A 23,924-nucleotide genomic window follows, 5' to 3' on the forward strand; every position below is an offset into this window, starting at 1 on the left:
GTCTTAGCAGTACCGGCAAATGGTAGGCTATATACCAGACTGTGGATACACCCACTATCACATGGCTGTTAATGAGATCTCACACAGTCACCAATGACTTACTGTGTGTGTGTGTGTGTGTGAGAGATTTTTTTGTACTGTATAGTCACACTGGTTTAGCTATAGATAGATATTGCTATATATAGACAGATAGATAGGCTAGATAGATAGATATAGAAAAAATACAGATACTTCATACTTTAGGCCTTACAGGTCTGCTTCGCAAAAGGAAACCTTTTTTAGAAGACAAAACCGGAATAACTGGAATACTGTGAGAGAAATTGTCCCTTCTTTCTCCCACATAGGCTATTGTGTGTGTACCACTACTTTGACTACCTCTCGGCTTCAGATAGCCTACAGCCCTACACTTTTCTACAGTACGGTACAGTTGTACTACTTCCTTCATCACTGAGGAAAATACTGTTCTATTCTCGGTTCTAAGAGTAAGATGTGCTTATGGAAATCATACGTTACTTTGTAAATCTTCATTCATCTTGGTTAAAAAAAGATAACACAGGATACTGTACAAGATGCTACATAGCCTGGCCTATTTCGACCACACAGGAAGTGTGTGTAGCAGCTTCTAGCTGGCACGGTACACTGTGAATTCTGTGTTCCCTTTCATCTTCCTAAGTGGTTTCTATTTTGCCGTGGGTGCCCCCATTCCCATGAGGCTGCACACTGCTGAGTGTATCGCATGCAAACCGCCCCCACCACTACAGCATGTGTGTGTCTGTGTGTGAGTGTGTGTGTGTGTGTGTGTGTGTGTGTGTGTGTGTGTGTGTGTGTGTAGAAGAAAACTTGAGCTAGAGCTCGGTGGATGTTGGACCAACTGTGTGTGTGTGTGTGTGCGTGCGTGTGTGTCTGTGTATCCCATGCAAACCGCCCCACCACTACAGCATGATTGAGCACACGTATTTGTGTTCAGACACGCATGTGACGACTTGCTGTGTGTGTTATTTATGAGCATGTTTGCAACTTCTCTCTCTCCACCAGTGTTTTGGTGTAATTACAGGGCTACAAAGTGAGATAGTAGGCTAACTATGTTATAATGCTTGTTTTTGGTTCTTGTCCAACTTTTTTCCCGTAGCCTATAGGCTACATGAAAAAAGAGGAGTATGAGGATAGAGGAAACGGAGATATTAATCCTTATTGAAATGTTTGTTTCGGTTTGTCTCTGACAGCCTATCTGAATACGCTAATTGAAAGTGAAAGGTCATAGAGAAATGAGGTAGGCTATTGAGGGAAGTACTGGAACATTCAATATCCTTTAAAAAAATAAAATAAAATCAGTCTTCTGGAACATTCCACTGGCCAGATAATGTGCCCATTCGAAATACCTAGCATAGGTTTGGTCTGAGGCTCACTGCCAGATAGAGAGGCCTATCTAGTGGCATGACGCCCTTTTTGATGACATCAAGTTCTATCGTCATCATACAAGATATTTAGCCTACAATGAGGACATACTTGTTTTACATAATGACACTGATGTACTGTGTGTATCTATAGTATTCATACAGTTCAGACTGGGTTAATAGTTTGAATCCCTTTCTCCCCCCCCCCCCTCTTTTGCTGCTCAGAGCTAGTCAGAGCTCTGGACACCCAGAAGATAGCGGTGGTGTCGAGCGGCCGCGCCCACTCCATGGCGGTGAGTGAACAGGGCCAGGTGTTTGCCTGGGGGGCTGGAGGCGGGGGCCAGCTAGGCCTGGGGACCACCGAGGAGGCCGTCAGAATACCCAGGTGACCCATAATTAAATATCATATTTTTTTAAATGTTGGCATTTAGCAGACACCTATATCCAAAACGACTTACAACAAATACATTTTGTCTAAGTGAATCATCTATAAAGTAATCTATGCCAAAACCGGGGGCCATTGGCAGTTACAAGGGTAGAAAAAGAGAGCAGTAGAGCTCTACATACTGTACTGTAGATGCGTTAGCTCGACTCAGTAAGAGACAAATACTGCAAGAGGTGCATTAAAACAAACAGGGACAGGTTGAGCGCTGCCTTGTCTTCTGTAATTGCCTTGAGAGCGTTTTCTGTTGCAGCACAGGGAGCTGTCCCTGATTATGCTCATTCCACATGTCAGGGACTGTTGGATGAAGTGTGCGCCGTTAACAGTCAGTGACTCCCTTCTTTCAACGCAGGTTGATCAAAAAGCTGTGCGAACATCGCATCTCCCAAGTCATGTGTGGCAACCAGCACTGCATCGCACTCTCTAAAGGTGAGAAGCCAATACTGGCTAGCTCTCTGTCCTATGCTACTCTACACCACGTACTGTATACAGAACATCAATATTAGCTTTCGCCGCTAATGCTAACTCCCTCCCCCCCCCCCTCCTTTCTCCCTCAGACGGGCAGCTGTTCACGTGGGGCCAGAACTCAAGAGGTCAGCTGGGTTTGGGGAAGGGCGAGCCCAGCACCCTGACCCCCCAGCCTCTCAAGTCCCTCTCTGGGATCCCCTTGGCTCAGATCACTGCTGGGGGGGACCACAGCTTCGCCCTGTCCCTCTCCGGAGCCGTGTTCGGCTGGGGCAAGAACAGTGCCGGGCAACTAGGCCTCAATGACGAACAAGGTGATGTCTCTACGATGATCATTGGTCACTAACACACTCATGCCTGGGCCACACCGGATACCTCTACCTCAGCAGCGCTTGTGCGTTTCATTGCGGCGGCCATGTTAACAGGTTAGAGCAGCCGCACAGCGTGGTTAGAGTGGCTGTGCGGCTGCTCTAACCTGTTAACATGGCCGCCGGAATGAAACGCACACGCGCTGCTGAGGTAGAGGTATCCGGTGTGGCCCAGGCGTAAGAGACAAGGCTTGTGACCAAATAATCCAAATTAACTGTACCTTTACACTTTCTGGTCTGCTTATTAACTGCCTGTAAACCTTCTATAGTTCACCATGTCAAGAGTGCTATAGCTATACATCATACATGTATGTGAGCTTATTCAGAACAGGCTAAAACTGAAGCTTCTAAAGGTGATGGGGATTGTGTGTTTGTACGATTGCCCCCCCCCCCCACCCCCCTTACAGACCGTGCTGTCCCCTGCCACATCAAGTTTCTGAGATCCCAGAAAGTGGTTTACATCAGCTGTGGTGACGAGCATACAGCTGCCCTCACGAAGGTACACACCACCACCAACAACGACAACAACAACACACAATGACGCTCTCTGTCACTGGAATGTATCATTTGCCGGCGACAGTACATACTTAACAAATGGAACCGCACACTACAAGGTCAAGCCAAACCTCACTGTGCTGGCTTGGATGTTGTCTCTTCACCATGTCCTGGTCAGCATTGTTACAGCTACTCAGGTGGACACATAGAGTAGGAATGACTGTTAATGATTAATTATCATACGCAAAACAACATTCCACTCACATTCCAGTCCCGTCGGTCTGCTATTCCATTATCAGTGTTTTGGGGCGTGAGGGATGTTTGTGTGCATGTCTAATTGTTTGCTAGCTATTTCAACCTAACCTATATCTTGAAGCCGATAAACACGATTCTTTCATTGTTGATTTTTTAACCGGGGGCTGGCTGTCTGGTTGACTGGCTGGCTGTCTGCCTGCCTGCCTGCCTGCCTGCCTGCCTGCCTGCCTGCCTGCCTGCCTGCCTGCCTGTCTGTCTGTCTGCCTGCTTGTCTGTCTGTCTGTCTGCCTGCCTGGGTCTCACACTCTTTCTCTCTGTCTTTCTGTCAGGACGGAGGTTTGTTTACATTTGGGGACGGCTCGCGAGGTCAACTGGGCCACGACTCCTCCAACAACGAGCCTCTGCCCAGACAGGTGCAGGAGCTGATGGGCAGCGAGGTGTCTCAGATCGACTGCGGCAGGTACAGGTTACAACACAACCTCAGTGCTGCACACTGCACAGCCAACAACACCCAGAAAATGTTTCCACAACGGGGGTGTGGGGGTGGTGGTGGGTGGTGGTGGGTGGGGGGCCGGTGGGGACCTGTTCAAACACTTTCTGCCAACAGCCCGAGCAATGTTGAAAAATGCACACGCAAAAAACAGCGCTAAAAATACTTTAAAAATATTACTTTAGTTTGTTATGAAACTATGGCGGGACAAATGAGAAATTAGACTATGGCGGCCCACCACAGTCTTGTCTAAATCAAATCAAATCAAGTTTTATTTGTATAGCGCATTTCTCACAAGATGTGACTCAATGCGCTTCACATGATGACAGAGCCGCAAGCAGGCAAAGGTAAAAAACCTGCACACTGTGCATCCAGGAAAATTCCCTTACAGCCCTCTACTCATAGAGCGACTACTACCAGTTTGCCTACCAGCGCACGTCTATGTACGGGCTATGCAGTTCTGTACTGTACAATGTCCACAACAACACAACCCTCAGTACACACTGCACAGCTGACAACACACAGAAAACATTACAATATTACAGACAATACCACAACCCTACAGAACTGCAGATCTCATAATAGTTAGGGAAGGGCTCCAGGCAGTCTTGAGTAATTTGACACTGACCTGGCACTCGTCTCATTGGCAATCACTGACCTGGCACTCATCTCATTGGTCAATCACTGACCTGGCACTCGTCTCATTGGCAATCACTGACCTGGCACTCATCTCATTGGTCAATCACTGACCTGGCACTCATCTCATTGGTCAATCACTGACCTGGCACTCATCTCATTGGTCAATTACTTGTATTTCACAACCACTTCACTTGAGTGTTGTGCTACAGAATATCTTCTTGCCTTATCTAATTGTTCCAACTTCCTCATTCTCCTATTTCTACCCTCTCTCTCTCTCTCTCTCTCTCTCTCTCTCTCTCTCTCTCTCTCTCTCTCTCTCTCTCTCTCTCTCTCTCTCTCTCTCTCTCTCTCTCTACCTGCTCCCTCCCTCCATCCCTCCCCCTCAGACACCACACCTTGGCGTTCCTGCCTTCCTCGGGTATGGTGTACGCGTTCGGTTGTAACACCCACGGCCAGCTGGGTACAGGGACACGGGGAGACGCCAGGAGTCCACTTCCTGTAAAAAACGGCCTGTCTCTCCTCACAGGAAGTCCTCATATGTCAGGTGACTACTGGATGACTTATGCTGCTGCCTAAAGCGTCCTTGGGGTTTTTGAAAGGCGCTATATGAATTAAAGTTATTATTATTATTATTATTATTATTAAAGCCAATTTTATCCTTTTCAAACTATTGTACTGAACTGAACTGTGCTGGGTTGGCTCGGATATATTTTCTTTTGTCACGTTACCCTTTCCAGCACTGACACAGCAATGGTAAGGAACAGAGAAACCAGGCAACGCAGTAAAGTTCAGCTCAGCAGTGTGAAAAGGTTAGTTAGTGACAAGACAAAGGAAATATGGGAAATATCCCCTTAACCTTCACACACTTCTGTGTGTGTGTGTTTCCCAACAGACCTACAGGGGTTTTATAACTGTCATCTACTGCCCATAGTTTCACATACATGGACATGGATATGTTGAAAACTAAAATGAGCCATTGCCATTGTGCCTTTGTGTCTTTACACCCTGACTGAATATGTCTGTGTTAATTAGGGTTGCAAAATTCCCATAAGTTTGGGAAACTTTCTGATAATTCCCGGAAAGTTATCGGAAATGATCTGAAAACCATCGCCAATGTGCTGAGATGGGAGACTGAAGGTGTGAGGTGTTTTCAGAGAGGGGCAGGGAGGCATCCATCCAGGGAGAATTAACGGTTGTTGTTGTTGTTGTTGTTGTTGTTGTTGTTGTTGGAGCAGGTCAGACGACAGCACATACACACACAACTACCATGACTTATGCCCAGGGACGTATGCAGGCATAATGTCCACTGTCATAGGTCCAGACCTACGATATACTGTGTATGTCTTATACTGTACTGTGTATGTCCCACATTTAGCAGATGTCTTTAGCCAAAGTGACTTACAACAAATACATTTGTAAGTAAGTGAATCATCTATCCATCAATCATAAGAAAAAGCAATCTATGCTCAGGCCAGGGGCCATTGGCAGTCATAATGCTAGAAGAAGGAAGAATATAATACTACTACTACTACTAATAATAATGATTATTATTATTATTATTATACATATATATATATTTTTTTATTATTTACTGTAGAGGGGATGAAGAGGTCTTAGGAGGGACAATTAAGGTGTAGCCCGAATAGATGGGTCTTCAGTCTATGGCGGAAACTTCACACTTCAAATACCAGTCCTACGAATCTGTCCTAGGTCTGCAGAGCAGCACACCACATACGATATGGCTGTGTATATCCTCAGGGAAATATGGAGCAAATGGCATCATCAATCATGCATTTGTATATCAAGTTCAAATTGCATTTTATATGCAGAGGAAGTATTGAAACGGAGGGAAAGAACACATTAACCTACTTATGGAATGGCTCCTTCAAAAGTCAAAAGTATCAAATAGCCTCAAGTAGTAAAATGTTTGACATCCAGGAGATTATTTAAATGTCTCCCCTTGTAATAAAACGTATCAGGTTGTTATATATGAGTGAATAACAGCTCTGCAATACTGGAGTGGAGTGTTTGGACGTTGATGTATTATCTCTGACAAGGTTTCCTCTTAGTCGTGTGCCATCTAGTGGAGCATAATGAAAACGTTTCACCAGCTGAGCTGATCTGATCTTATACCTCGAAGGGTTGAGGTCAATTTGATTTCAATTCAGGAATTATTTCATTGAAGAAGAACGTTTCTAATTGTCAGTTTATTGAGAAATCGTTTGAAAAGTAATGCCCTATCTGCAATTGATGAATTGTTATTTAATTGTACTTCCTGAATTGACTGAATGGAATGCATCTGACCATTGTCCTCCTCCTTCCCATTGCTATAACCAGAGCATTATGCCATCACCAAAATCAACTGCGGAGGGGACCATAACTTCTTATTGATCTCCGATGAAGAGGTACATCACCACCAGTCTCTAAAGGGACAATTCACATATTCACTCCACTCCAAGCAGCAAAGCACTTTATTTATTTTTATATATATCTGTGTCAAATCACAAACATTTTATTTAAAAATGCACCACACCAACCATGATATTAAATGAAGATATTGCTGATATTTTTTATAAAGCATATCAGTTTCTAATCTCTACCACTAGGAGGCATCGCTGCTCCGGTTTTTAACTGTACTAGAAATGTATTAGAAACTGTCTGCCACGGATATCCTGTATCCTTGCCAGGAATGTGTCATGATAACTGCAACTGCAACTGCAACCACCCACACACACACACACACACACACACACACACACACACACACACACACACACACACACACACACACACACACACACCCCCTTACTCTCCCTACAATGTATTTAGTCCTCAGTATTTATTTTATCTATGAAGAGGAAAAGGAACCCACCCAAACAGCAGTCTGGATACCATTGTGTTGTCTACAGTGGAAGCACTATACAATCATGTTTCTAAATGTAGCCATCAATGTTGTGTTACGTTATCTTCACTCCCCCTCCACCCTGTGTCTGTTGACCACAGGGTTCCGCCCCTCCCGAGGACTTCAGAGTCATCAACATTAATAAAGGCATCACTTTGATCAACAATGAATGCTTGGACACCTGGAGGGTAAAACTCATCGACAACACCGATTCCAGTATCACCAAGTGAGTCGTTGCCATGGTGTCATTTAGGTTCTAGAAACTGATCTCTGAAAAGTCAATAGATTTGAACCGTGACCTCATTTTGGGATAAGATATGCCGGTATTCGTTTGATCTTCCTTGATCTTCTTTTAATGGTTTCATGCGACGTCTAGCGCGTTGTTTATTTGCTTCTGTTTGTTCATTTCCTGGTCTCGACTCTGTTTACAGTGACATCATACTCCTGCTCTCGTCGACAGCCTGCTGGAATGCCAGCTTCTTAGATCAAAGGTGAGTACGGTTGACCTTTGATGTGTATTACCGTCCAAAACATCTATTTCCCCTCCAAAACCTCACATTTTACCATCTATGAGAGAGAATCAGCAGTTTTGTGCCGACTCATGGCCCGACGCATATCACTTTGTGGATCTCTGGTGCATCCTATTGGTGAAGGCAATACAACGGAATTAGATTAGATTTAGCATCTAATCAGAAATGCAAGTAGTGATATAAGAACATGATTACTTTTCAAAAAATGCCAGTCGAGAGAGGACGCTGGCGTTGCTTGTTTTCGCCGCTTCTTAGCCCGAAATCTAGATATACTTGCAGTATACAGAGTAGATTGTCCTATAAAGACACTTAGATTTAGATTTAGTAATCAAAAAATGTATTAGACCCCTATACTTTCTTTTATTTATTCATTTTGTTTGTAAAGCGTCTTTGAGTGTCTAGAAAAGCTCTATATAAGTCTAATGTATTATTATTATTATTATGATATATATAGTATATTTAAAAAAAGGATAGTTCAGCAGGGTGTGTGGAAGGGGGGTTTATCAGGAATCTGGGTGCATCTCTAGGAAGGCTTGCCACGCCCATCAAGATCAAGGTCAAGGGGAGTGGAAGTGGACAGAGAGGAGGAGGGTCGCATAATGTGATTTAATGCAACCTCCAGAGATTCAACTTGTCCCGTCTCATGTGACTCGTGGGAAAAGGGAGAGCGGTTCACGAGGGACGACAAAATGGCCTTATTACGACGCTTGTACTGCTGACGCAATCGTCATGTGCTGTGCTTCAAAATTGCTGACCAGCGTGAAGGGAAAGATCCTATCTAGACATACTCAGTCACTCAGTCACTCACTCACTCAGTCACTCACTCACACACACACACACACACACACACACACACACACACACACACACACACACACACAGAGATACACACACTCTCTGAGATACTCATCGTCAGATGCCTATCGCGTACTTGCTTCATGGGAATGGGAACCTTGGGAACCCATCAATAATGCTTTCCCCTAGTGGGGAGCAATAAGCACCTTACAGCCTGCGCTCTGCAAAAACACCACCTTAATCTACTGGATTTCACAGTTATATAAACACTAGTGCTGTCAGTAATATGAATGAAAAAGGAGAGAGAGAGAGAGAGAGAGAGGGAGGTGAGAGATAGGGCGAGAGAGCGAGTGAGAGACCGAGACAGAGAGAGACAGAGAGAGAGAGAGAGAGAGAGAGAGAGAGAGAGAGAGAGAGAGAGAGAGAGAGAGAGTGAGAGTGAGTTATTGGGTCAATGATAGGATGGAAGAAGTACAAAATATTAAAAACATCCACTCCAATCCATGTCCTATGTTTTCCACATCTGTTATTGTTTGTGTGGGCGGTGAGGCAGAGTCAGGGCAGCCGTTTGGGAAGCATGTGCAGCCAAGAACGATGCTTGGTGTTCCCAAAACTAATTGGCTAGATTTGTGTCCTTAGAGAAATTACAGATTTTGAGTGGTAGAGCAGGGCTGTTCCCCCTGCATATCATTATCTGGGTTAGCGCTTAGCATCGCAACGTCTCTGTTTACCCAACGCTCACATCCAGTCAAATCTGGCCAATATTTATTATGGCTAAAAAGAACAGAGTTCTATCAATATCAATGGGTTGTACTGTAAATAGTGCATGTCCTTCATACTGTCAAGTTTGTGTGTGTGTCTGTGTGTGTGTGTGTCTGTGTGTGTGTCTGTGTTTGTGTGTGGCGCATGCCTTCCATTCTCACTAGGCCTGACCAAAGGATAAAGAAATCTGGTTCTGAATCTGTTTAAATACCTGGAAGCTGTATCTGATCGTAGTTTGTCCTCCTAGGACTGTTCTTTTTTTTGCAATTTTCTTTTTATTCAACAATAAGAACAATAATACAACAATTCAACATCAACAAAAACAAATACAACCAAAAGAAAAACATTAAAAGGAAAAGAAAAAGCTACTTCTGTCATGTCTCAAGTCTGTGTCAATTGTCATAGAGTCCACTTCATCCATTTGTTGTCCATCTGTGGTCCTAAAAGTCGTAGTCTGTGAGTCAGTCTTTCCATAGCATGGATTTCTCCTCCTAGGACTGTTCTAATGGTGTGTGTGTGTGTGTGTGTGTGTGTGTGTGTGTGTGCGCGCGCTAGTGAACTCACTCTTCAGTTGATCTGCCACTTTATGCAATGTAGGTTAGCATAGAACAGTGGAGCAGCCAACAGAACTGACCTCTTTCTATCATGTTACTGTACCAACCACACAGACCCAGGCATTAGACCAACCATTCATTTACATCTCCAATGTCGTCTATGAGCCAAATTAAAACTGATGAAAAGTCCAGGCAGGTTAATCATACAGGGCCGAATCCTAAATAGAGATCTGCATTTAGCAGACGCCTTTATCCAAAGCGACTTACATTGCAGTGAGGGGAAACATTTTTCAGTATACACTATATGGTCCCATCTGGAATCAAACCCCAAACCTAAGCGCTGTTAGCGGCATGATGAGGCTGCAATCCGTAACTGGACCCTCTAAATCAAAAATCAGATTAAAAGACCCAAACTACCCACTGTACATACTTTGTGTTTTGTCCCCCGCCCCCACCTGTGGTGTATGTCCCCACCTGTCCTACCCGCTGTACATACCTAATGTTTTGTTATATTGTTCTTCCCATGATGGATGTATGTTTATCTTGTAGATAGTACTAGTTATTTGTCTATTATCTTGTAGATAGTACTAGTTTTTTTTTTTTGTCTGTCTTACATGTAACGATGAATTGAGAATCAAGGACCCCAATTGAAGTAAGCCAGTGGCTTTCTTGGGTTTTTATCCTGTTAGTTGACCTTGCATGTAATATGTACTTTCATGTACCTACTCCTGCAAATCTTCTAATAAAGTTTTCAATCAATCAATCAATCTACCAACTGAGCCACAGAGGGCCACTTTTGGTTTATGCGCAGAACCTCGTGGTAGGACCCGACATACCTATACTGTATGTTGGTGTTTCGTTTGGGCTGTTTGTCAAAACACTCCTCTCAGGTTTGTTCATTGTTTCTCCAGTGACGACGGCCACTTCAAAACCAACCCTAAGATCCCCGGCATCGACCTCAACTCAGTCCGACTGCTGTTTGAGACCCTCAGCAAGCCGGCGTTCTCTAGACTACTGGAGCAGGTAACTATAATAGCTAAAGTCTCCTCCCACGACTTCAAAGGGCCACTTCACCTTCTTTTATTTTACATTTACACGTTTGACATTTAAACAGATGCCTTTATCCAAAACAACTTACAGGTACATTTGTTTAAGTGAATAATTTATACATCAGTCATTATAAGAAAAAAAAGATATAGATAACAAATCTATGCTAGGACCAGGGCCATTGGCAATCACAATGCTAGAAGAAGGAAGGATTACATTTTTATTATTATTATTATTATTAATAATAATAATAATAATAATTAATCTGCGTAAACTAAAATGGCCGTCTCTCCATCCCCTACACTGATCTCAAATCACTGGATAGGTGAAAGCAGTATGGAAGACGCCATATTGCTGGAGTTGGGGCCAATTTGTGGTCACCCATTCATCGTCTTTCACATCAGTACCGATGAAGGAAAGGAGACAAGGAGAGGAAGCGTCTTTAGACTACTGAAACTCACTCCTAGTTAGTCCTTGACTGTTGTACCAATGCTTTCCTGTTGTCCCACAATAGTGCTGGTCAAATGGCATGTGCGGGCGAGTGGTCAGAGGCAGCTCATAGCCAATAGTGCCATTTACAAATCCAGAAAATCCCCAAGTGTGTTTTAATTGGCAGAGTAACCCTCTTACACGGTCACAGGGTTTTCTTTTATTTTGAGTCAAATGCAGTATTTTTAATCCAAGTGCACAAAGCGTTGTGTGTCTGGTTTTGGAACACCCCCGCGTTTTCCCTATGATCTACAGCGTGAAGCCTGGAGGAAGCTAAGAACATATAGAAATCACTTTGGACGAACCAACATGGGGAGAAAATAGGGGGAAAGGCATGAGGTGGGGGGGGGGGGGTTCTACTTGTTTTCCTTTCACTTCTGAAATAGTACAATGTACGTCATTTTCATTGAGGTCAACAGACTGCGCAGGGCCAAAGGTTTGGTTGCCTTCACACAGCATGCTTAAAGGACTGAGTCATGCTGTCCAAAGCTACCCTACCGCTAATCATATGTTAGGGATTTGGAGGTGCGCCTCAACCAATCTTGATTTATTGCGTTGTGTAAAGACCAGGCTTCAGTACAAACCACTAAAGGACCTCTCCCAAAGCCTGGCCATTGATGTTCCTGCCTTCTCCATCTAATCCCTCCCTGGCATTTGTAGAAAAAGCCACAACCAGCATCTTGACAAACATTTCCTTCTGATACTGTGCTGATACAGTAGCCTTGACGAGATAACATCCAATACGTACTGTGCCAATACAATACAAGCATTGTTGTCTAACGACTCACACCCTCTCTCTCTCTCTCTCTCCCTCTCCATCCCTCCCTCTTCCTCTCCCTCCCCCCCCCCCTCTCTCTCTCTCTCTCTCTCTCAGGCCACTAAGAGTTTTGAGAGCCTGCTGATCCCCCAGCTGCCCTGCTCTCCCCCGGATGTGGAGGCCATGAGGATCTACCTGATCCTGTCAGAGTGCCCCGCCCTGCTGGAGTCCAAGAACTACATCAGCCTCACCATCCCCCTGGCCATGGCCATACTCCGCCTGGACGCCAACCCCAGCAAAGTACTGGGTAGGAGCACACACACACACACACACATTAAGCAATAACACACACACACACACGCACGCACGCACATTCACGCACACACTAAGCAATAACACACACACACACACACTAAGCAATAACACACACACACACACACACACACACACTCAAGGGTAGTTAAATGCTTCTCGGCCAATCCCAATGCTTGATTTGATCAACACGTTATATAAACACACACACCATGCTCCATGACATTCTCTCTCTCTGAGTCGTCTGCCCTCTCCCTTCCTTGGACATGTGTTGTCTGAGTGGCAGCCTCTAGCCTCTTCCCCCTCTCTCCCTGCACCCCTCTCTTTCTCCTGCTCTCCTCCTCTCCCTGCTCGTTGCGGCTCTGTTTGCATTTCTCACAGGACTTCCTCTTAACTTCAGTCACACACACAGACACACACCCATGCACGCACGCACGCACACACACACACACACACACACACACACACACACACACACACACACACACACCTCTGTCTGGATGGCAACGCCAGGGGTGGGTAGGAGGATATAGACATGCATGTAATGTAATAAAAGCACAGTCTGGCACATGTTCATACACACAAACACAGATACAGAGACAGAGCTCCTGGCCACACATGCAAGGACACGCGTACACGCACATGCAGGCACAAACACACATGGAGGCAAAACACACATGGAGGCAAAACACAAACACACACGTTCATGCATGGATAAACAGAGAGAAAGACACATGTTCGTACACACCAACACAGAGATACATGCTCACGGCCAAACATGGAAGCACACACAGGCACAAATACGCATGCTCTCTCTCACACACACACACACACACACATACACACACAGGCAGGCACAAACATGCATGCACACACACACACACACACACACACGCACACGCACATGCACACACACTCACAAACACTCCTACTGCACAACTAACCGCAGCTAAAGGTTTGTTATATAACCCACCATAATCCTACGCATGATCACCACGCACGCTACACCCCCCCCCCCCCCCCCCCCTGTCTCAAATACTCCCTATAACACTGCAGATCATCTCTAAAAAGCAGTTGGGATGTGTCCCAATGTCATTTAGCTCAGGAACTTACAATCAATGTAGGAATGCTTTAACAAAACACAGTCGGGGGATTACAGCTTCATGAGTCAACGAGACACTGAAGACGCTAACATTGCTTTAGATAATCAAACAGCTGCTATAGACGCATACATAGACATACACACACACACACTGCTATATTCAGACTTGGAGCTGGAAGGTCGTTGAATGGCCTTGGATGACCAGTACATTACAGTGCAGTTCTGAAACCCGCTGCGTACAAACCCTGCGGTGCGTAGGCTGAACATGAAGCACACAGTGCTAAACACGGCTCTTTACTTGAGCCTCCCTCTTGGCCATGTGTGCCTATATATAATAACGGTGTATCTATCTATCTATCTATCTATCTATCTATCTATCTATCTCTCCATCTATCTATCGATCTATCTATCTATCTCTCCATCTATCTATCGATCTATCTATCTATCTCTCCATCTGTCTGTCTATCTATCTATCTATCTTCTTCTTCGGCGTATGGGTTGTTGTTACCTCTCCACTCCACCAGGCTCGGGGCCGAGGGGCTACCCTTTTACCACCCCGAGACCTGGTTGAGGGGCCCACCCGGGCTATATTTCCATCTATCTATCTACTGCAGTGTTTCTCAACCCTCTCCTCTGGGCGCCCCAGCCGCTCCACATATTTGATCTGTTCCACCACCAGCACACCTGATTCAACTAATCAAGTCCAAATCATAATTGCTTTGGACTTGATTAGTTGAATCAGGTGTGCTGGTGGTGGAACAGATCAAATATGTGGAGCGGCTGGGGCGCCCCGAGGAGAGGGTTGAGAAACACTGATCTACTGTATCTATCTATCTATCTATCTACTGTATCTATCTATCTATCTACTGTATCTATCTATCTATCTATCTATCTATCTATCTAACCATCTATAGATCTCAGAAATGTAAGACAAGTGTTTAGCCTGATTTTGAGTTGTGTCCCCCCCCCCTCCCTTAGACAACTGGTGGTGTCTGGTGGATGGGAGTGCGTTCACCAGGCTGGTGGACATGTATAAGAGCATCGTGGTGTATCTGTTGACGGGGGGCAAGGCCCTGCTCATCCCCATGTTCCTGGAGCGCTACATCAGCGCAACACTAAAGCTTCTGGAGAAACTTCACAAGGTAATGGGACGCAAGTTGACTGACAGGAGGTTTCCCTATTCACAAAAAGGTATGAGTATGAAAATCCCCCCCAAAATATACTACTTGAATATATTTTGTCCGCAACATATGATGGTCAGCGTATAAACAGCTTATAAACCATAATGACATTGTATGTAATAAATAACAGACTTGTACCATAATACATGGGTCTATATTTTCTTAATGTATTTATTTATTAGTTAATCGATAAGCCATGTTATAATGTTTAGACATCGTTTATGAGCAGACCCTCCTGTGACGGCTTACCTCTGTTTACACATCGTTTATGAGCAGACCCTCCTGTGACGGCTTACCTCTGTTTACACATCGTTTATGAGCAGACCCTCCTGTGACGGCTTACCTCTGTTTCAGTTATCAATTCTACTGTGTTTGTGATGAATGTTTGTTGATGTCGTTTCCCAGGTGAACCTAAAGGCCAAGCACGTGGAGTATAACCGCTTCTACATCGCTGACGTCACCAGCCTGGTCGATATCCAGGAAGACTACCTCAAGTGGTTTCTGAGTAAAGCAGAGATTGTGAGTCCTGTCTGTCTGTCTCTCTCTCTCTCTCTCTCTCTCTCTCTCTCTCTCTCTCGTCGAGGTCCTCTCTTTCTCTCCCCACCCTTCTCTCTCGCCACTTTCATCTTTCTGCCCTTTTATGGTCAGACAGAATCTTGTGTTCAGGAGCATGTTGGGCCAAAACAACTTGATTTATCATCTTTCCTTCTTCTCTCATGTTGTTTTTCAGAAAATGAGAGCGCCACCAATGCAGGTACTGTCATAACATGTTCAAGTGCTGAAAGTGCCTGTCACTTCGAATTAAAAACATTTCAAATCCATCCGTTTTATGTATTAGGTGTTTTTCGTTCCAATCCATTTTAGTGGCACACCCCTCAAATCTTCAGAAAAGCATCTCCTCCAATATAATTTTTTCACGCTAATAATCTCTTCTCTTACGTCCAGAGCTCAGTGACTTTATGTGCCTACCCATTCATCCTGAACGCCCAAGCCAAGACCACCATGCTGCAAACCGACGCCGAGCTGCAGATGCAGGTAACAAAACAACCAGAGGGAGAGAGAGAGAGGGTGTGAGTCGTTAGAGGGTGAGAGGGAGAGGAAGGGATAGAGAGGGAGAGAGAGAGAGAGAGAGAGGGTGTGAGTCGTTAGAGGGTGAGAGGGAGAGAGAGAGGGTGTGAGTCGTTAGAGGGTGAGAGGGAGAGAGAGAGGGTGTGAGTCGTTAGAGGGTGAGAGGGAGAGGAAGGGATGGAGAGGGAGAGAGAGAGAGAGAGAGAGAGAGAGAGAGAGAGAGAGAGAGAGAGAGAGAGAGAGAGAGAGGGCGTGAGTCGTTAGACAACAATGCTTGTATTGTATTGGCACAGTACGTATTGGATGTAATCTCGTCAAGGCTACTGTATCAGCACGGTATCAGAAGGAAATGTTTGTCAAGATGCTGGTTGTGGCTTTTTCTACAAATGCCTGGGAGGGATTAGATGGAGAAGGCAGGAACATCAATGGCCAGGCTTTGGGAGAGGTCCTTTAGTGGTTTGTACTGAAGCCTGGTCTTTACACAACGCAAACCAGAAGTTTTCTACAGTTTACATGGTTTTGCGTTGTTCACGCTGAGTCTAACAATTTACGGTAGGTAGGGCTGTCAGTCGACATAACATTTGTTATTAGCTGATCATTCTACCGATTAACGGTGTATCCGCTTTATTTTTCACCGTGTAAGTTAGGTGGTCAGAGTTTTTCTAAACTATTTAGCAGACGCTTTTAATCCAAAGCTATTTTCAATTAGAGATTACAGGGACATTCTCCCTGGAGTAATTTTGTGGTGATCCCAGGTGGGATTTGAACTCATGACCTTCCAATCACCAGTCCAACTCACTATCCACTAGACCACCACTAACCCAAAGTGGTGCCTAAACAATGAGTGGGGGAGAAGTCAGGTACTTTACAAGTTAACAATGGTGTTAAGAAATGATGGCCTCCAAACCAAAAGTGCGAGTTGCCGTTCCCATTCCCAAAGGGAGCCAATTGTTTGAACCAAGCTTCCTTAGTAACGCTCTTGTTTACTTGTCTACATGTCCCTCACTTCAGCTTTAACTTCTTGTCCTTTGTCTCATATAAAACAATAGTCGTCAATTAAAGTATTAGTTAATTACTCTGTCTCTCTAAATCAGCCCTGGTCTAAATCAGCCCTGGCAAATATCGTCCTCTGTGGCTCAGTTGGTAGAGCATGGCGCTAACAATGCTTAGGTTGTGGATTTGATTCCTGCTGGGACCATATACAGAAAAATCTAAATGGCATGTATTATTATATTAGCGCTAGTTTAAATTAGGCTGAGTGTAAATCTGACGTCCTCCGTGCCCGTCCTCCCTCTCTCCTCACTGGCTGTGATGTTTCTAAGATGGCGGTGAGCGGAGCGAACCTGCACAATGTCTTCATGCTGCTGACACTGGAACCCCTCCTGGCGCGGAACCCTTTCCTGGTGCTCCATGTGCGTAGGGACAACTTAGTGAGCGACGCGCTGCGGGAGCTCACCGTCTACTCAGACGTCGACCTCAAGAAGCCTCTCAAGGTCAGAGTTCAAGGTCCCTCTCAGGGTCCCGTCTTCAGGTCAGAGGTCATGTTGGGAGCCAAAGCTGCATCCCTAGAATGCAGGGTGGAGGAAAATAAGGCATTTTTGATTAGTGGTTTCATATCATCAAGGAGATGATGAGATGATGGCAGTTGTCAATCGTCTGTCAATCATCTGTCAATGGCTGCACAGATCAGCTGAGATGGGGTATTTGTTTGGCAGAATAAGGGCCTATTGAAAAGGGAATTTTGGGCATAGTAAGTGTGGCTTCGATTACAGAGACTCATCCCTTGTTTTCTCTCTCTCTCTCTCTAGGTGATCTTTGATGGGGAGGAGGCGGTGGATGCAGGCGGGGTGACTAAGGAGTTCTTCCTCCTGTTGTTAAAGGAGCTGATGGATCCAGTCTATGGCATGTTCACCCAGTACACAGAGTCTAACCTCCTCTGGTTCTCAGACAAAGTGAGTCTCATACACAACACTGGACATCAACATTTGTAAAAACGTACCTAATTGTGTACCATATGTGACAGCAGCTGGTGAAAGTGGGAACAAGTCGGCAACCAATCAAAATGTTCAGACTTTTATTCAGAAAAATGTCAATAAATGTCAACGTTGGGGCGCTTAGGTGGCGTAGTGGGTTAAGTGCTGACCATGTAACCGCAGGGTCCCCGGTTCGATTCCGGCCGGGGACATATCCTGCATGTCATCCCTCCCCTCTCTCTTACCCATCCTTCCTGTCTAAATCTTCACTGTCAATAAAAAAGAAAAATATGAGTGGGACTGCCCCACTCAGAAAAAAGTATTTAAAAAAATAAATAAATGTCAACGGTGTTGAAAATCAATGACACACTCGCTTGTCAAGCCAATGCAATGGATTCGGTGAGTATTCCCCACTACTACCTAGTTAACTATAACACTACTTTACATTCTTAGCAGGCTCATAAAACAAGCTCTGTTAGTTGACTAGCGAGAGTGTCATTGATTTTCAACAACATTGACATTTATTTAAATGTTTCTGAATAAAAGTCCGAACATTTGGTCGGTTGCCGACTTGTTCCCGCTTTCACCAGCTGCTGTCACGTATAAACTATACTTAAGCAATAGCTCACGACAGGCCGTGGTATATGCTTATTATATCACAGCTAAGGGGCGTTGTTCGGCCCGACGCGAAGCGGAGGGACGGCAACCCCCTTAGCTGTGATATAATAAGCATATACCACTGGCCTGAAGTGAGCTATTGCTTTTATAAAACGGTTACCAACACTGTCAATATGAATTAGAAAAGCACACTCAAATTCAAATAGTTTTTATTCGTAATTAATCATCTTAAATAGTTCCCCTCAAATAAAATAGTTCCTCTTATTGCAGTTGGTCGCTAAGCAACAACACTAACATTCTTTTTCATTAACCTAGGCTACTAGCATTGTAGATTTCATAGGAATTTAGCATTTATTTACACAATTTCATTATTTGCATCTATTTATTTACATTAATTTGGATGTCTCCGTTGATTGTACACCCACTAAAAAAACTGTCAACGCGCGGCTGTAGTGGACGCAGGCAGGGCACTCCGAAAACGTCTCGACACATTTTCAAACAGGCTTTATTTTGATAAACAGACCACATATTGGGAATCTACATGGTTACTTTGGGTAGGATTTTTATTTTTATTTATTTTTAAGTTGATAAAATGTCCTTGCGATTGAATTAAAAGTCTGTTATATTTGGAATGTTGACCGTGAAACAGGCGTATTCATTTCGAACTGTGATGAGGCTCTACTAATCGTAGCTGTGGTATACGCTCAATATACCACGGCTATGAACCAATCAGATTGCTTGATTTCACCCATCCGTTTTATAATAGACAATACACTGTACTGTATATGTGTAGTGTTGATATTATCCATAAGAATTAAATACAATGAAGCATTTGTAGCCAACATGAGGAGGACGTTTGCCATCTCTTGAAGAATAGTCAAAACATATCTAAAGCAAAATGTTGTTGATAGTTCATGGATAACAAGGAGGGGATAAAACCGTCTCTCCAGTTCTGTTTTGTTACAGTCTGTCTCTTGTACCAAGTAACAACATTGTCCTCACAAACACCCACATGGAAAAGAAAAAAAAATATTACAAATTGCCTGCATCTCAAAATCTCAAAATAGATATTAGTGTTTGTATGTTCCCCAGAAATAGGGTGTTTAACATTCCATTAACCAATGTTTACACTGATGCTCAGAATTGGCTGTCCAACTGGACATTACGGCTGTGTCAATGGATACATTGTGTGAAGTGAGGTTGAATTGTTGAAAAGTGGTGTGTTTTGTGTGAGGTGAAAACATTTTCCTTATTGAATATCAGCCGGTTATGTAACACGGTTCTCACTAAGGGCGTATTTGGCCTAGAACAGCGTTTTCCACGAAAAATGGTGCTCATGCGAGATAACTCAAAGCAACATGTCATTGGGAATGTTCCTGCATACAAAACAGCTACCTGGATTGTGTGAAAATGTCTCTGAATGTCTCTGATGTCTCTGAACCCCCTGACAGGCAACAGAAGGATGGTGACAACAAAAGAACAGTCATTGGCTGAAAATAGAATTGGTCAACAATATGTTGTTGGCTGGCAATTACATTGCCCTAATTAGTTTTGTTGCTTATTGAGTGGCTCTGGTTTTAGTCATTAACATGAGTGTCTACTCAGATTAATCAAAGCAATGATCGTTAGTAAAGTATGACTTGCTACTATTTTTACAATACAATAATTAACTAAGTGTGTAAAATAGAACATTCAAGTTAATGGAGTGGAACAAATGCATTAATAATTGTCAAAAACAAAGGTTAGAGTTGCATCGTAAACAGGCCTCCTTCCCTCATCTTCTTTGCTTCGTTTGCGCTAAATAGAAATGCGCAGGTGTGAACAAAGGTAGTTGTAATACACCAGAGCAGTGAGGTTCAAGGAGAGGCATCCACTTTAACCTTTAACCTTTGCATTGCTTCGCTAGCTAGTAGCTCCATACATGTCCCAGCATGTCTCTGCTTGTTTCCAGTGTTTCGTGGAGCACAACTGGTTCCACCTGATCGGGATCATCTGTGGCCTGGCCATCTACAACTCCACCGTGGTGGACCTCCACTTCCCCCTAGTCCTCTACAAGAAGCTGCTGGACGTGGCGCCCACCCTGGAGGACCTCAAGGAGCTCTCGCCCACGGAGGGCAGGTAGGTGATCAGTCAGTCGATGATCGCAAGACTAAAACTGTCAGCATTTAAAATACAGTCAATTATAATCAGAACGAAAACAGTGCAGTTTAATAACATTTTAAAAGTTTACATAAAAAAAAAAAAAGTGAAGCGAAGAGCGAATGCTACGGTAGACGTCCTCCCCCAGCCCCCAGGCCACGGGGGCTGCCTCGCACCCCCATGCCGACTCGCCCCTAGTCACATGCCGAGTCCTCAAGGTGTTCCTCATTGCACCTCATTCCTCAATTAATTACAATTCATTACAATTAAAACACTTGACTGTCCCATGTACTACCAATTTACTGTCCATGTAGTTCTTAGTAGTAGTAGTATCTGCTTTTGTGTGGAAGGGTGTAATTGGATTCAGGAGTTCTTGCTGTGTATCAGTTTGGATCAGAGAGTAATTGCTCCTTCTCTTCTCCTTATGTAAAATCAATGTGGCGTGCAACCAGTTTTTTTTAGAGGCAATTGAATACAACTGAGGCGAAATGGGGCCATAAAATCCCGCTCTCTGCACTCATTCCAAAATGGCATCTTTATTATTTTTTTGCATAAGTTTGTTTCACTGTATAATTCGCTTATATAACAGTGGGGAGTTTGTTTATGTAACGAAATTAGCTCCCTCGTGGGGGAACGGCTTCCTCAATCAATTTGGAGGGAGGAAGGGCTAGCGGTTAGCCTAGTGGTTAGCCTAGCGCCTAATTGTCTCCAGACATCCGGAGGGAAGTGCCGAAACTATTGATCCCTAGATTAGCAGAGGGCACACAGGTCTGGAGTGTGTCACAGGAAGTGGCTCCCTCGAGGATCGTGGGTCAAAAAAACGACTGAGGCAATTCATTCTCATTTGGGTTGTTTATATTTTCCTTAACTTGACTTAGAGCCTCCTCCTCAACACCACCAGATAGAGTCGTAGGTCAGAACAGAGAATCGGTGCAGAAGAGATGAAAGAACATAACGACAGATTGTTCTTCCTCGTGACCAGTATTTCTGTGTAGTTTCTTACTGATCAGTTAACCAAATATACCACACATACAAAGCAAAGGCAGCATTCGTGGAACCTTCTAGCAGTTCTGGTGACTCACATCATCTCTTACACAGACTGGGAGACCAGCCAATTGGCTGGAGAACAACAACTTTCCTCTCAGCTTAGTGCCCCTGTCCTTGTCCCTGTTACTCCTTCCATCCATCCTATGTTTTGGTGGTGATGGCTAGCATCTCCATAGCAGCTAGCATAGCACACACCACCCCCTCCCCTTCTCCCAATCAATCTCTATTATTAGCCTCGAGCAAGCTAGCACTGCGGGAAGCTTCTCTCTGTTCCTCTTCCAGTTAATCTAGGTGCTTTTGGAATAGTCCAGCACAGCTGTTGGGATGGCTAAACGTTCAAATGGTCGTTGTTAGCGATGTAGCAAGATGCGCCATAGACTGAAGACCCATCTCTTCAGGCTACACCTTAACTGTCCCTCCTAAGACCTCTTCATCCTCTCTACCCCCTTGTACAGTTTCTCAACTGTAAAAAGGAAAAAAGATTACTTTTACTTGCTATGGACTGATGGATAGATGATTCACTTACTTAGACAAATGTATTTGTTGTAAGTCAAATACATTTGTATGAGCGTCTGCTAAATGCCAAACATGTAACAATGTAATGTAATGCGAAGGCCCTAAAATGGGGAGTGTGTCTCGTCAGATCACGCCAGAGAGTGACGGTTTGAGCTATGTTCCCGAGGCTGGCAGAGAGCTAACAGTTTGTGAGAGATGAATCGTTGCACCCCGGTGGAGTCGTTAACTCATGATGCTGCTATGCTGACAGGAAAGTTGAGAAAGATGAGGATGACATTGGCTGTGATTTTTTTCTCTCTCTCTCTCTCTCCCTCTCTCTCTCCCTCTCTCTCTCTCTCTCTCTCTCTCTCTCTCTCTCTCTCTCTCTCTCTCTCTCTCTCTCCCTCACTCCCTCGTTCTCTGTTTCCTCACAGTAGTGAGAGAGGGATGTTACATTCTGTACCCCTGCTGTCATGCATTAAAGAATGTGTTTCTCTCTTTCCATCTCTCCTTCTGTCCTCTCTTCCCTCCCTCTCTCTCTCCATCTCTCTCTAGGAGTCTACAGCAGCTCCTTGACCATGAGGGGGATGATGTGGAGGAGACATTTTGTCTGAACTTTGCCGTAAGTCTCAAAATGTACCCACTCTTGGAGTTGTCAGAGATCTCAACGAAAAAGCTCTAAAGCTGAACACAAACTCCTTTCACCCCCAACCACGAGATGTTCACAAAGTTCTACGGTCACACTCTACTCGATGCTCCAGTGTAACTGGATGATGTCTTAGTATTTAGATGATGCCCCTCTTGTGTGTCCGTCCCAGATCACCAGAGAGTACTACGGTCTGACTGAGGTGAAGGAGCTCGTCCCTGGAGGAGAGAGCATCACAGTGGACAAGAATAACAGGTGGGGGGGACCTCAAACCTCATAATTTGTCTATTATAGGAGGGAAAATGTCATGAGTTGAGTTCAATAAGATGAATGTTGATTGGTTAGTCCTTATCAATGGCTGCTGGTTTCGATGCTGACCTGGTCTACACTATGCTGATACAATAGACCTTCTATAAAGGTCCTGAGAGACCAGTCTGACTGTGACAGCAGTGACACACCAGACCTTTAGCTTACAGTTCCATATACTGTATTACTGCAGCGCGTCGGGCCTAACAACAATATTGACAATAATCACGGCCTGTGGGGCGTTATTGCTTAATTAACCCTGCTTGTAAAGATACTGATACAATAGTTCTCAGCCCTGCCTGTGACATGTGGACTGTCACCACCGGGGGCCTTTGTCCTCTCTGTTTATCCAGAGTTGTTGACTGTGTTAACAAAGGTGACAGTAAATACATGAACAAGTCTAATATCCACAACAACAGCAGGTGTTACCCTTTATGGACTGGAGATTACCTACAGTGCCGCTTCTTGGGCAGTGTGTCTCACAAAATCAACGGATTAAATTAAGTGTCACACTTCTAAATCAGTCGTTACTGTTTTTGGCAGAAAATGTGCAGACACCGTGATCTACATACATAGATATGTCTCACCGTCTCTTGCGATAAAGGCGGATGACATAATGGATTTTTTTTCTTTTCTTCCAAAAGTCGCCTGAG

The 23,924-nt window shown here is 44.3% G+C and overlaps 1 protein-coding gene across 1 annotated transcript in view; it reads left to right on the plus strand.

Moving 5' to 3' along the window:
• Nucleotides 1–23,924, plus strand: part of LOC308160807 (putative E3 ubiquitin-protein ligase HERC3) — a gene marked incomplete at its 5' end in the record, with an annotated part of 29,113 nt that overhangs the window by 683 nt on the left and 4,506 nt on the right. The window contains 20 exons of the mRNA XM_080534744.1: nt 1,620–1,779; nt 2,189–2,265; nt 2,394–2,615; nt 3,077–3,168; nt 3,749–3,879; nt 4,935–5,092; nt 6,886–6,953; nt 7,552–7,676; nt 7,882–7,941; nt 11,003–11,114; nt 12,502–12,691; nt 14,777–14,940; nt 15,385–15,498; nt 15,710–15,733; nt 15,925–16,014; nt 17,370–17,540; nt 17,856–17,999; nt 20,590–20,756; nt 22,875–22,941; nt 23,138–23,220. Coding sequence (XP_080390870.1) covers nt 1,620–1,779; nt 2,189–2,265; nt 2,394–2,615; nt 3,077–3,168; nt 3,749–3,879; nt 4,935–5,092; nt 6,886–6,953; nt 7,552–7,676; nt 7,882–7,941; nt 11,003–11,114; nt 12,502–12,691; nt 14,777–14,940; nt 15,385–15,498; nt 15,710–15,733; nt 15,925–16,014; nt 17,370–17,540; nt 17,856–17,999; nt 20,590–20,756; nt 22,875–22,941; nt 23,138–23,220 — 2,419 coding nt within the window. The remainder of the gene's footprint in view (nt 1–1,619; nt 1,780–2,188; nt 2,266–2,393; nt 2,616–3,076; nt 3,169–3,748; nt 3,880–4,934; nt 5,093–6,885; nt 6,954–7,551; nt 7,677–7,881; nt 7,942–11,002; nt 11,115–12,501; nt 12,692–14,776; nt 14,941–15,384; nt 15,499–15,709; nt 15,734–15,924; nt 16,015–17,369; nt 17,541–17,855; nt 18,000–20,589; nt 20,757–22,874; nt 22,942–23,137; nt 23,221–23,924) is intronic.

Source organism: Nansenia antarctica (assembly GCF_963989245.1).
Source record: "Nansenia antarctica genome assembly, chromosome: 6".
NCBI lineage: Eukaryota > Metazoa > Chordata > Actinopteri > Argentiniformes > Microstomatidae > Nansenia > Nansenia antarctica.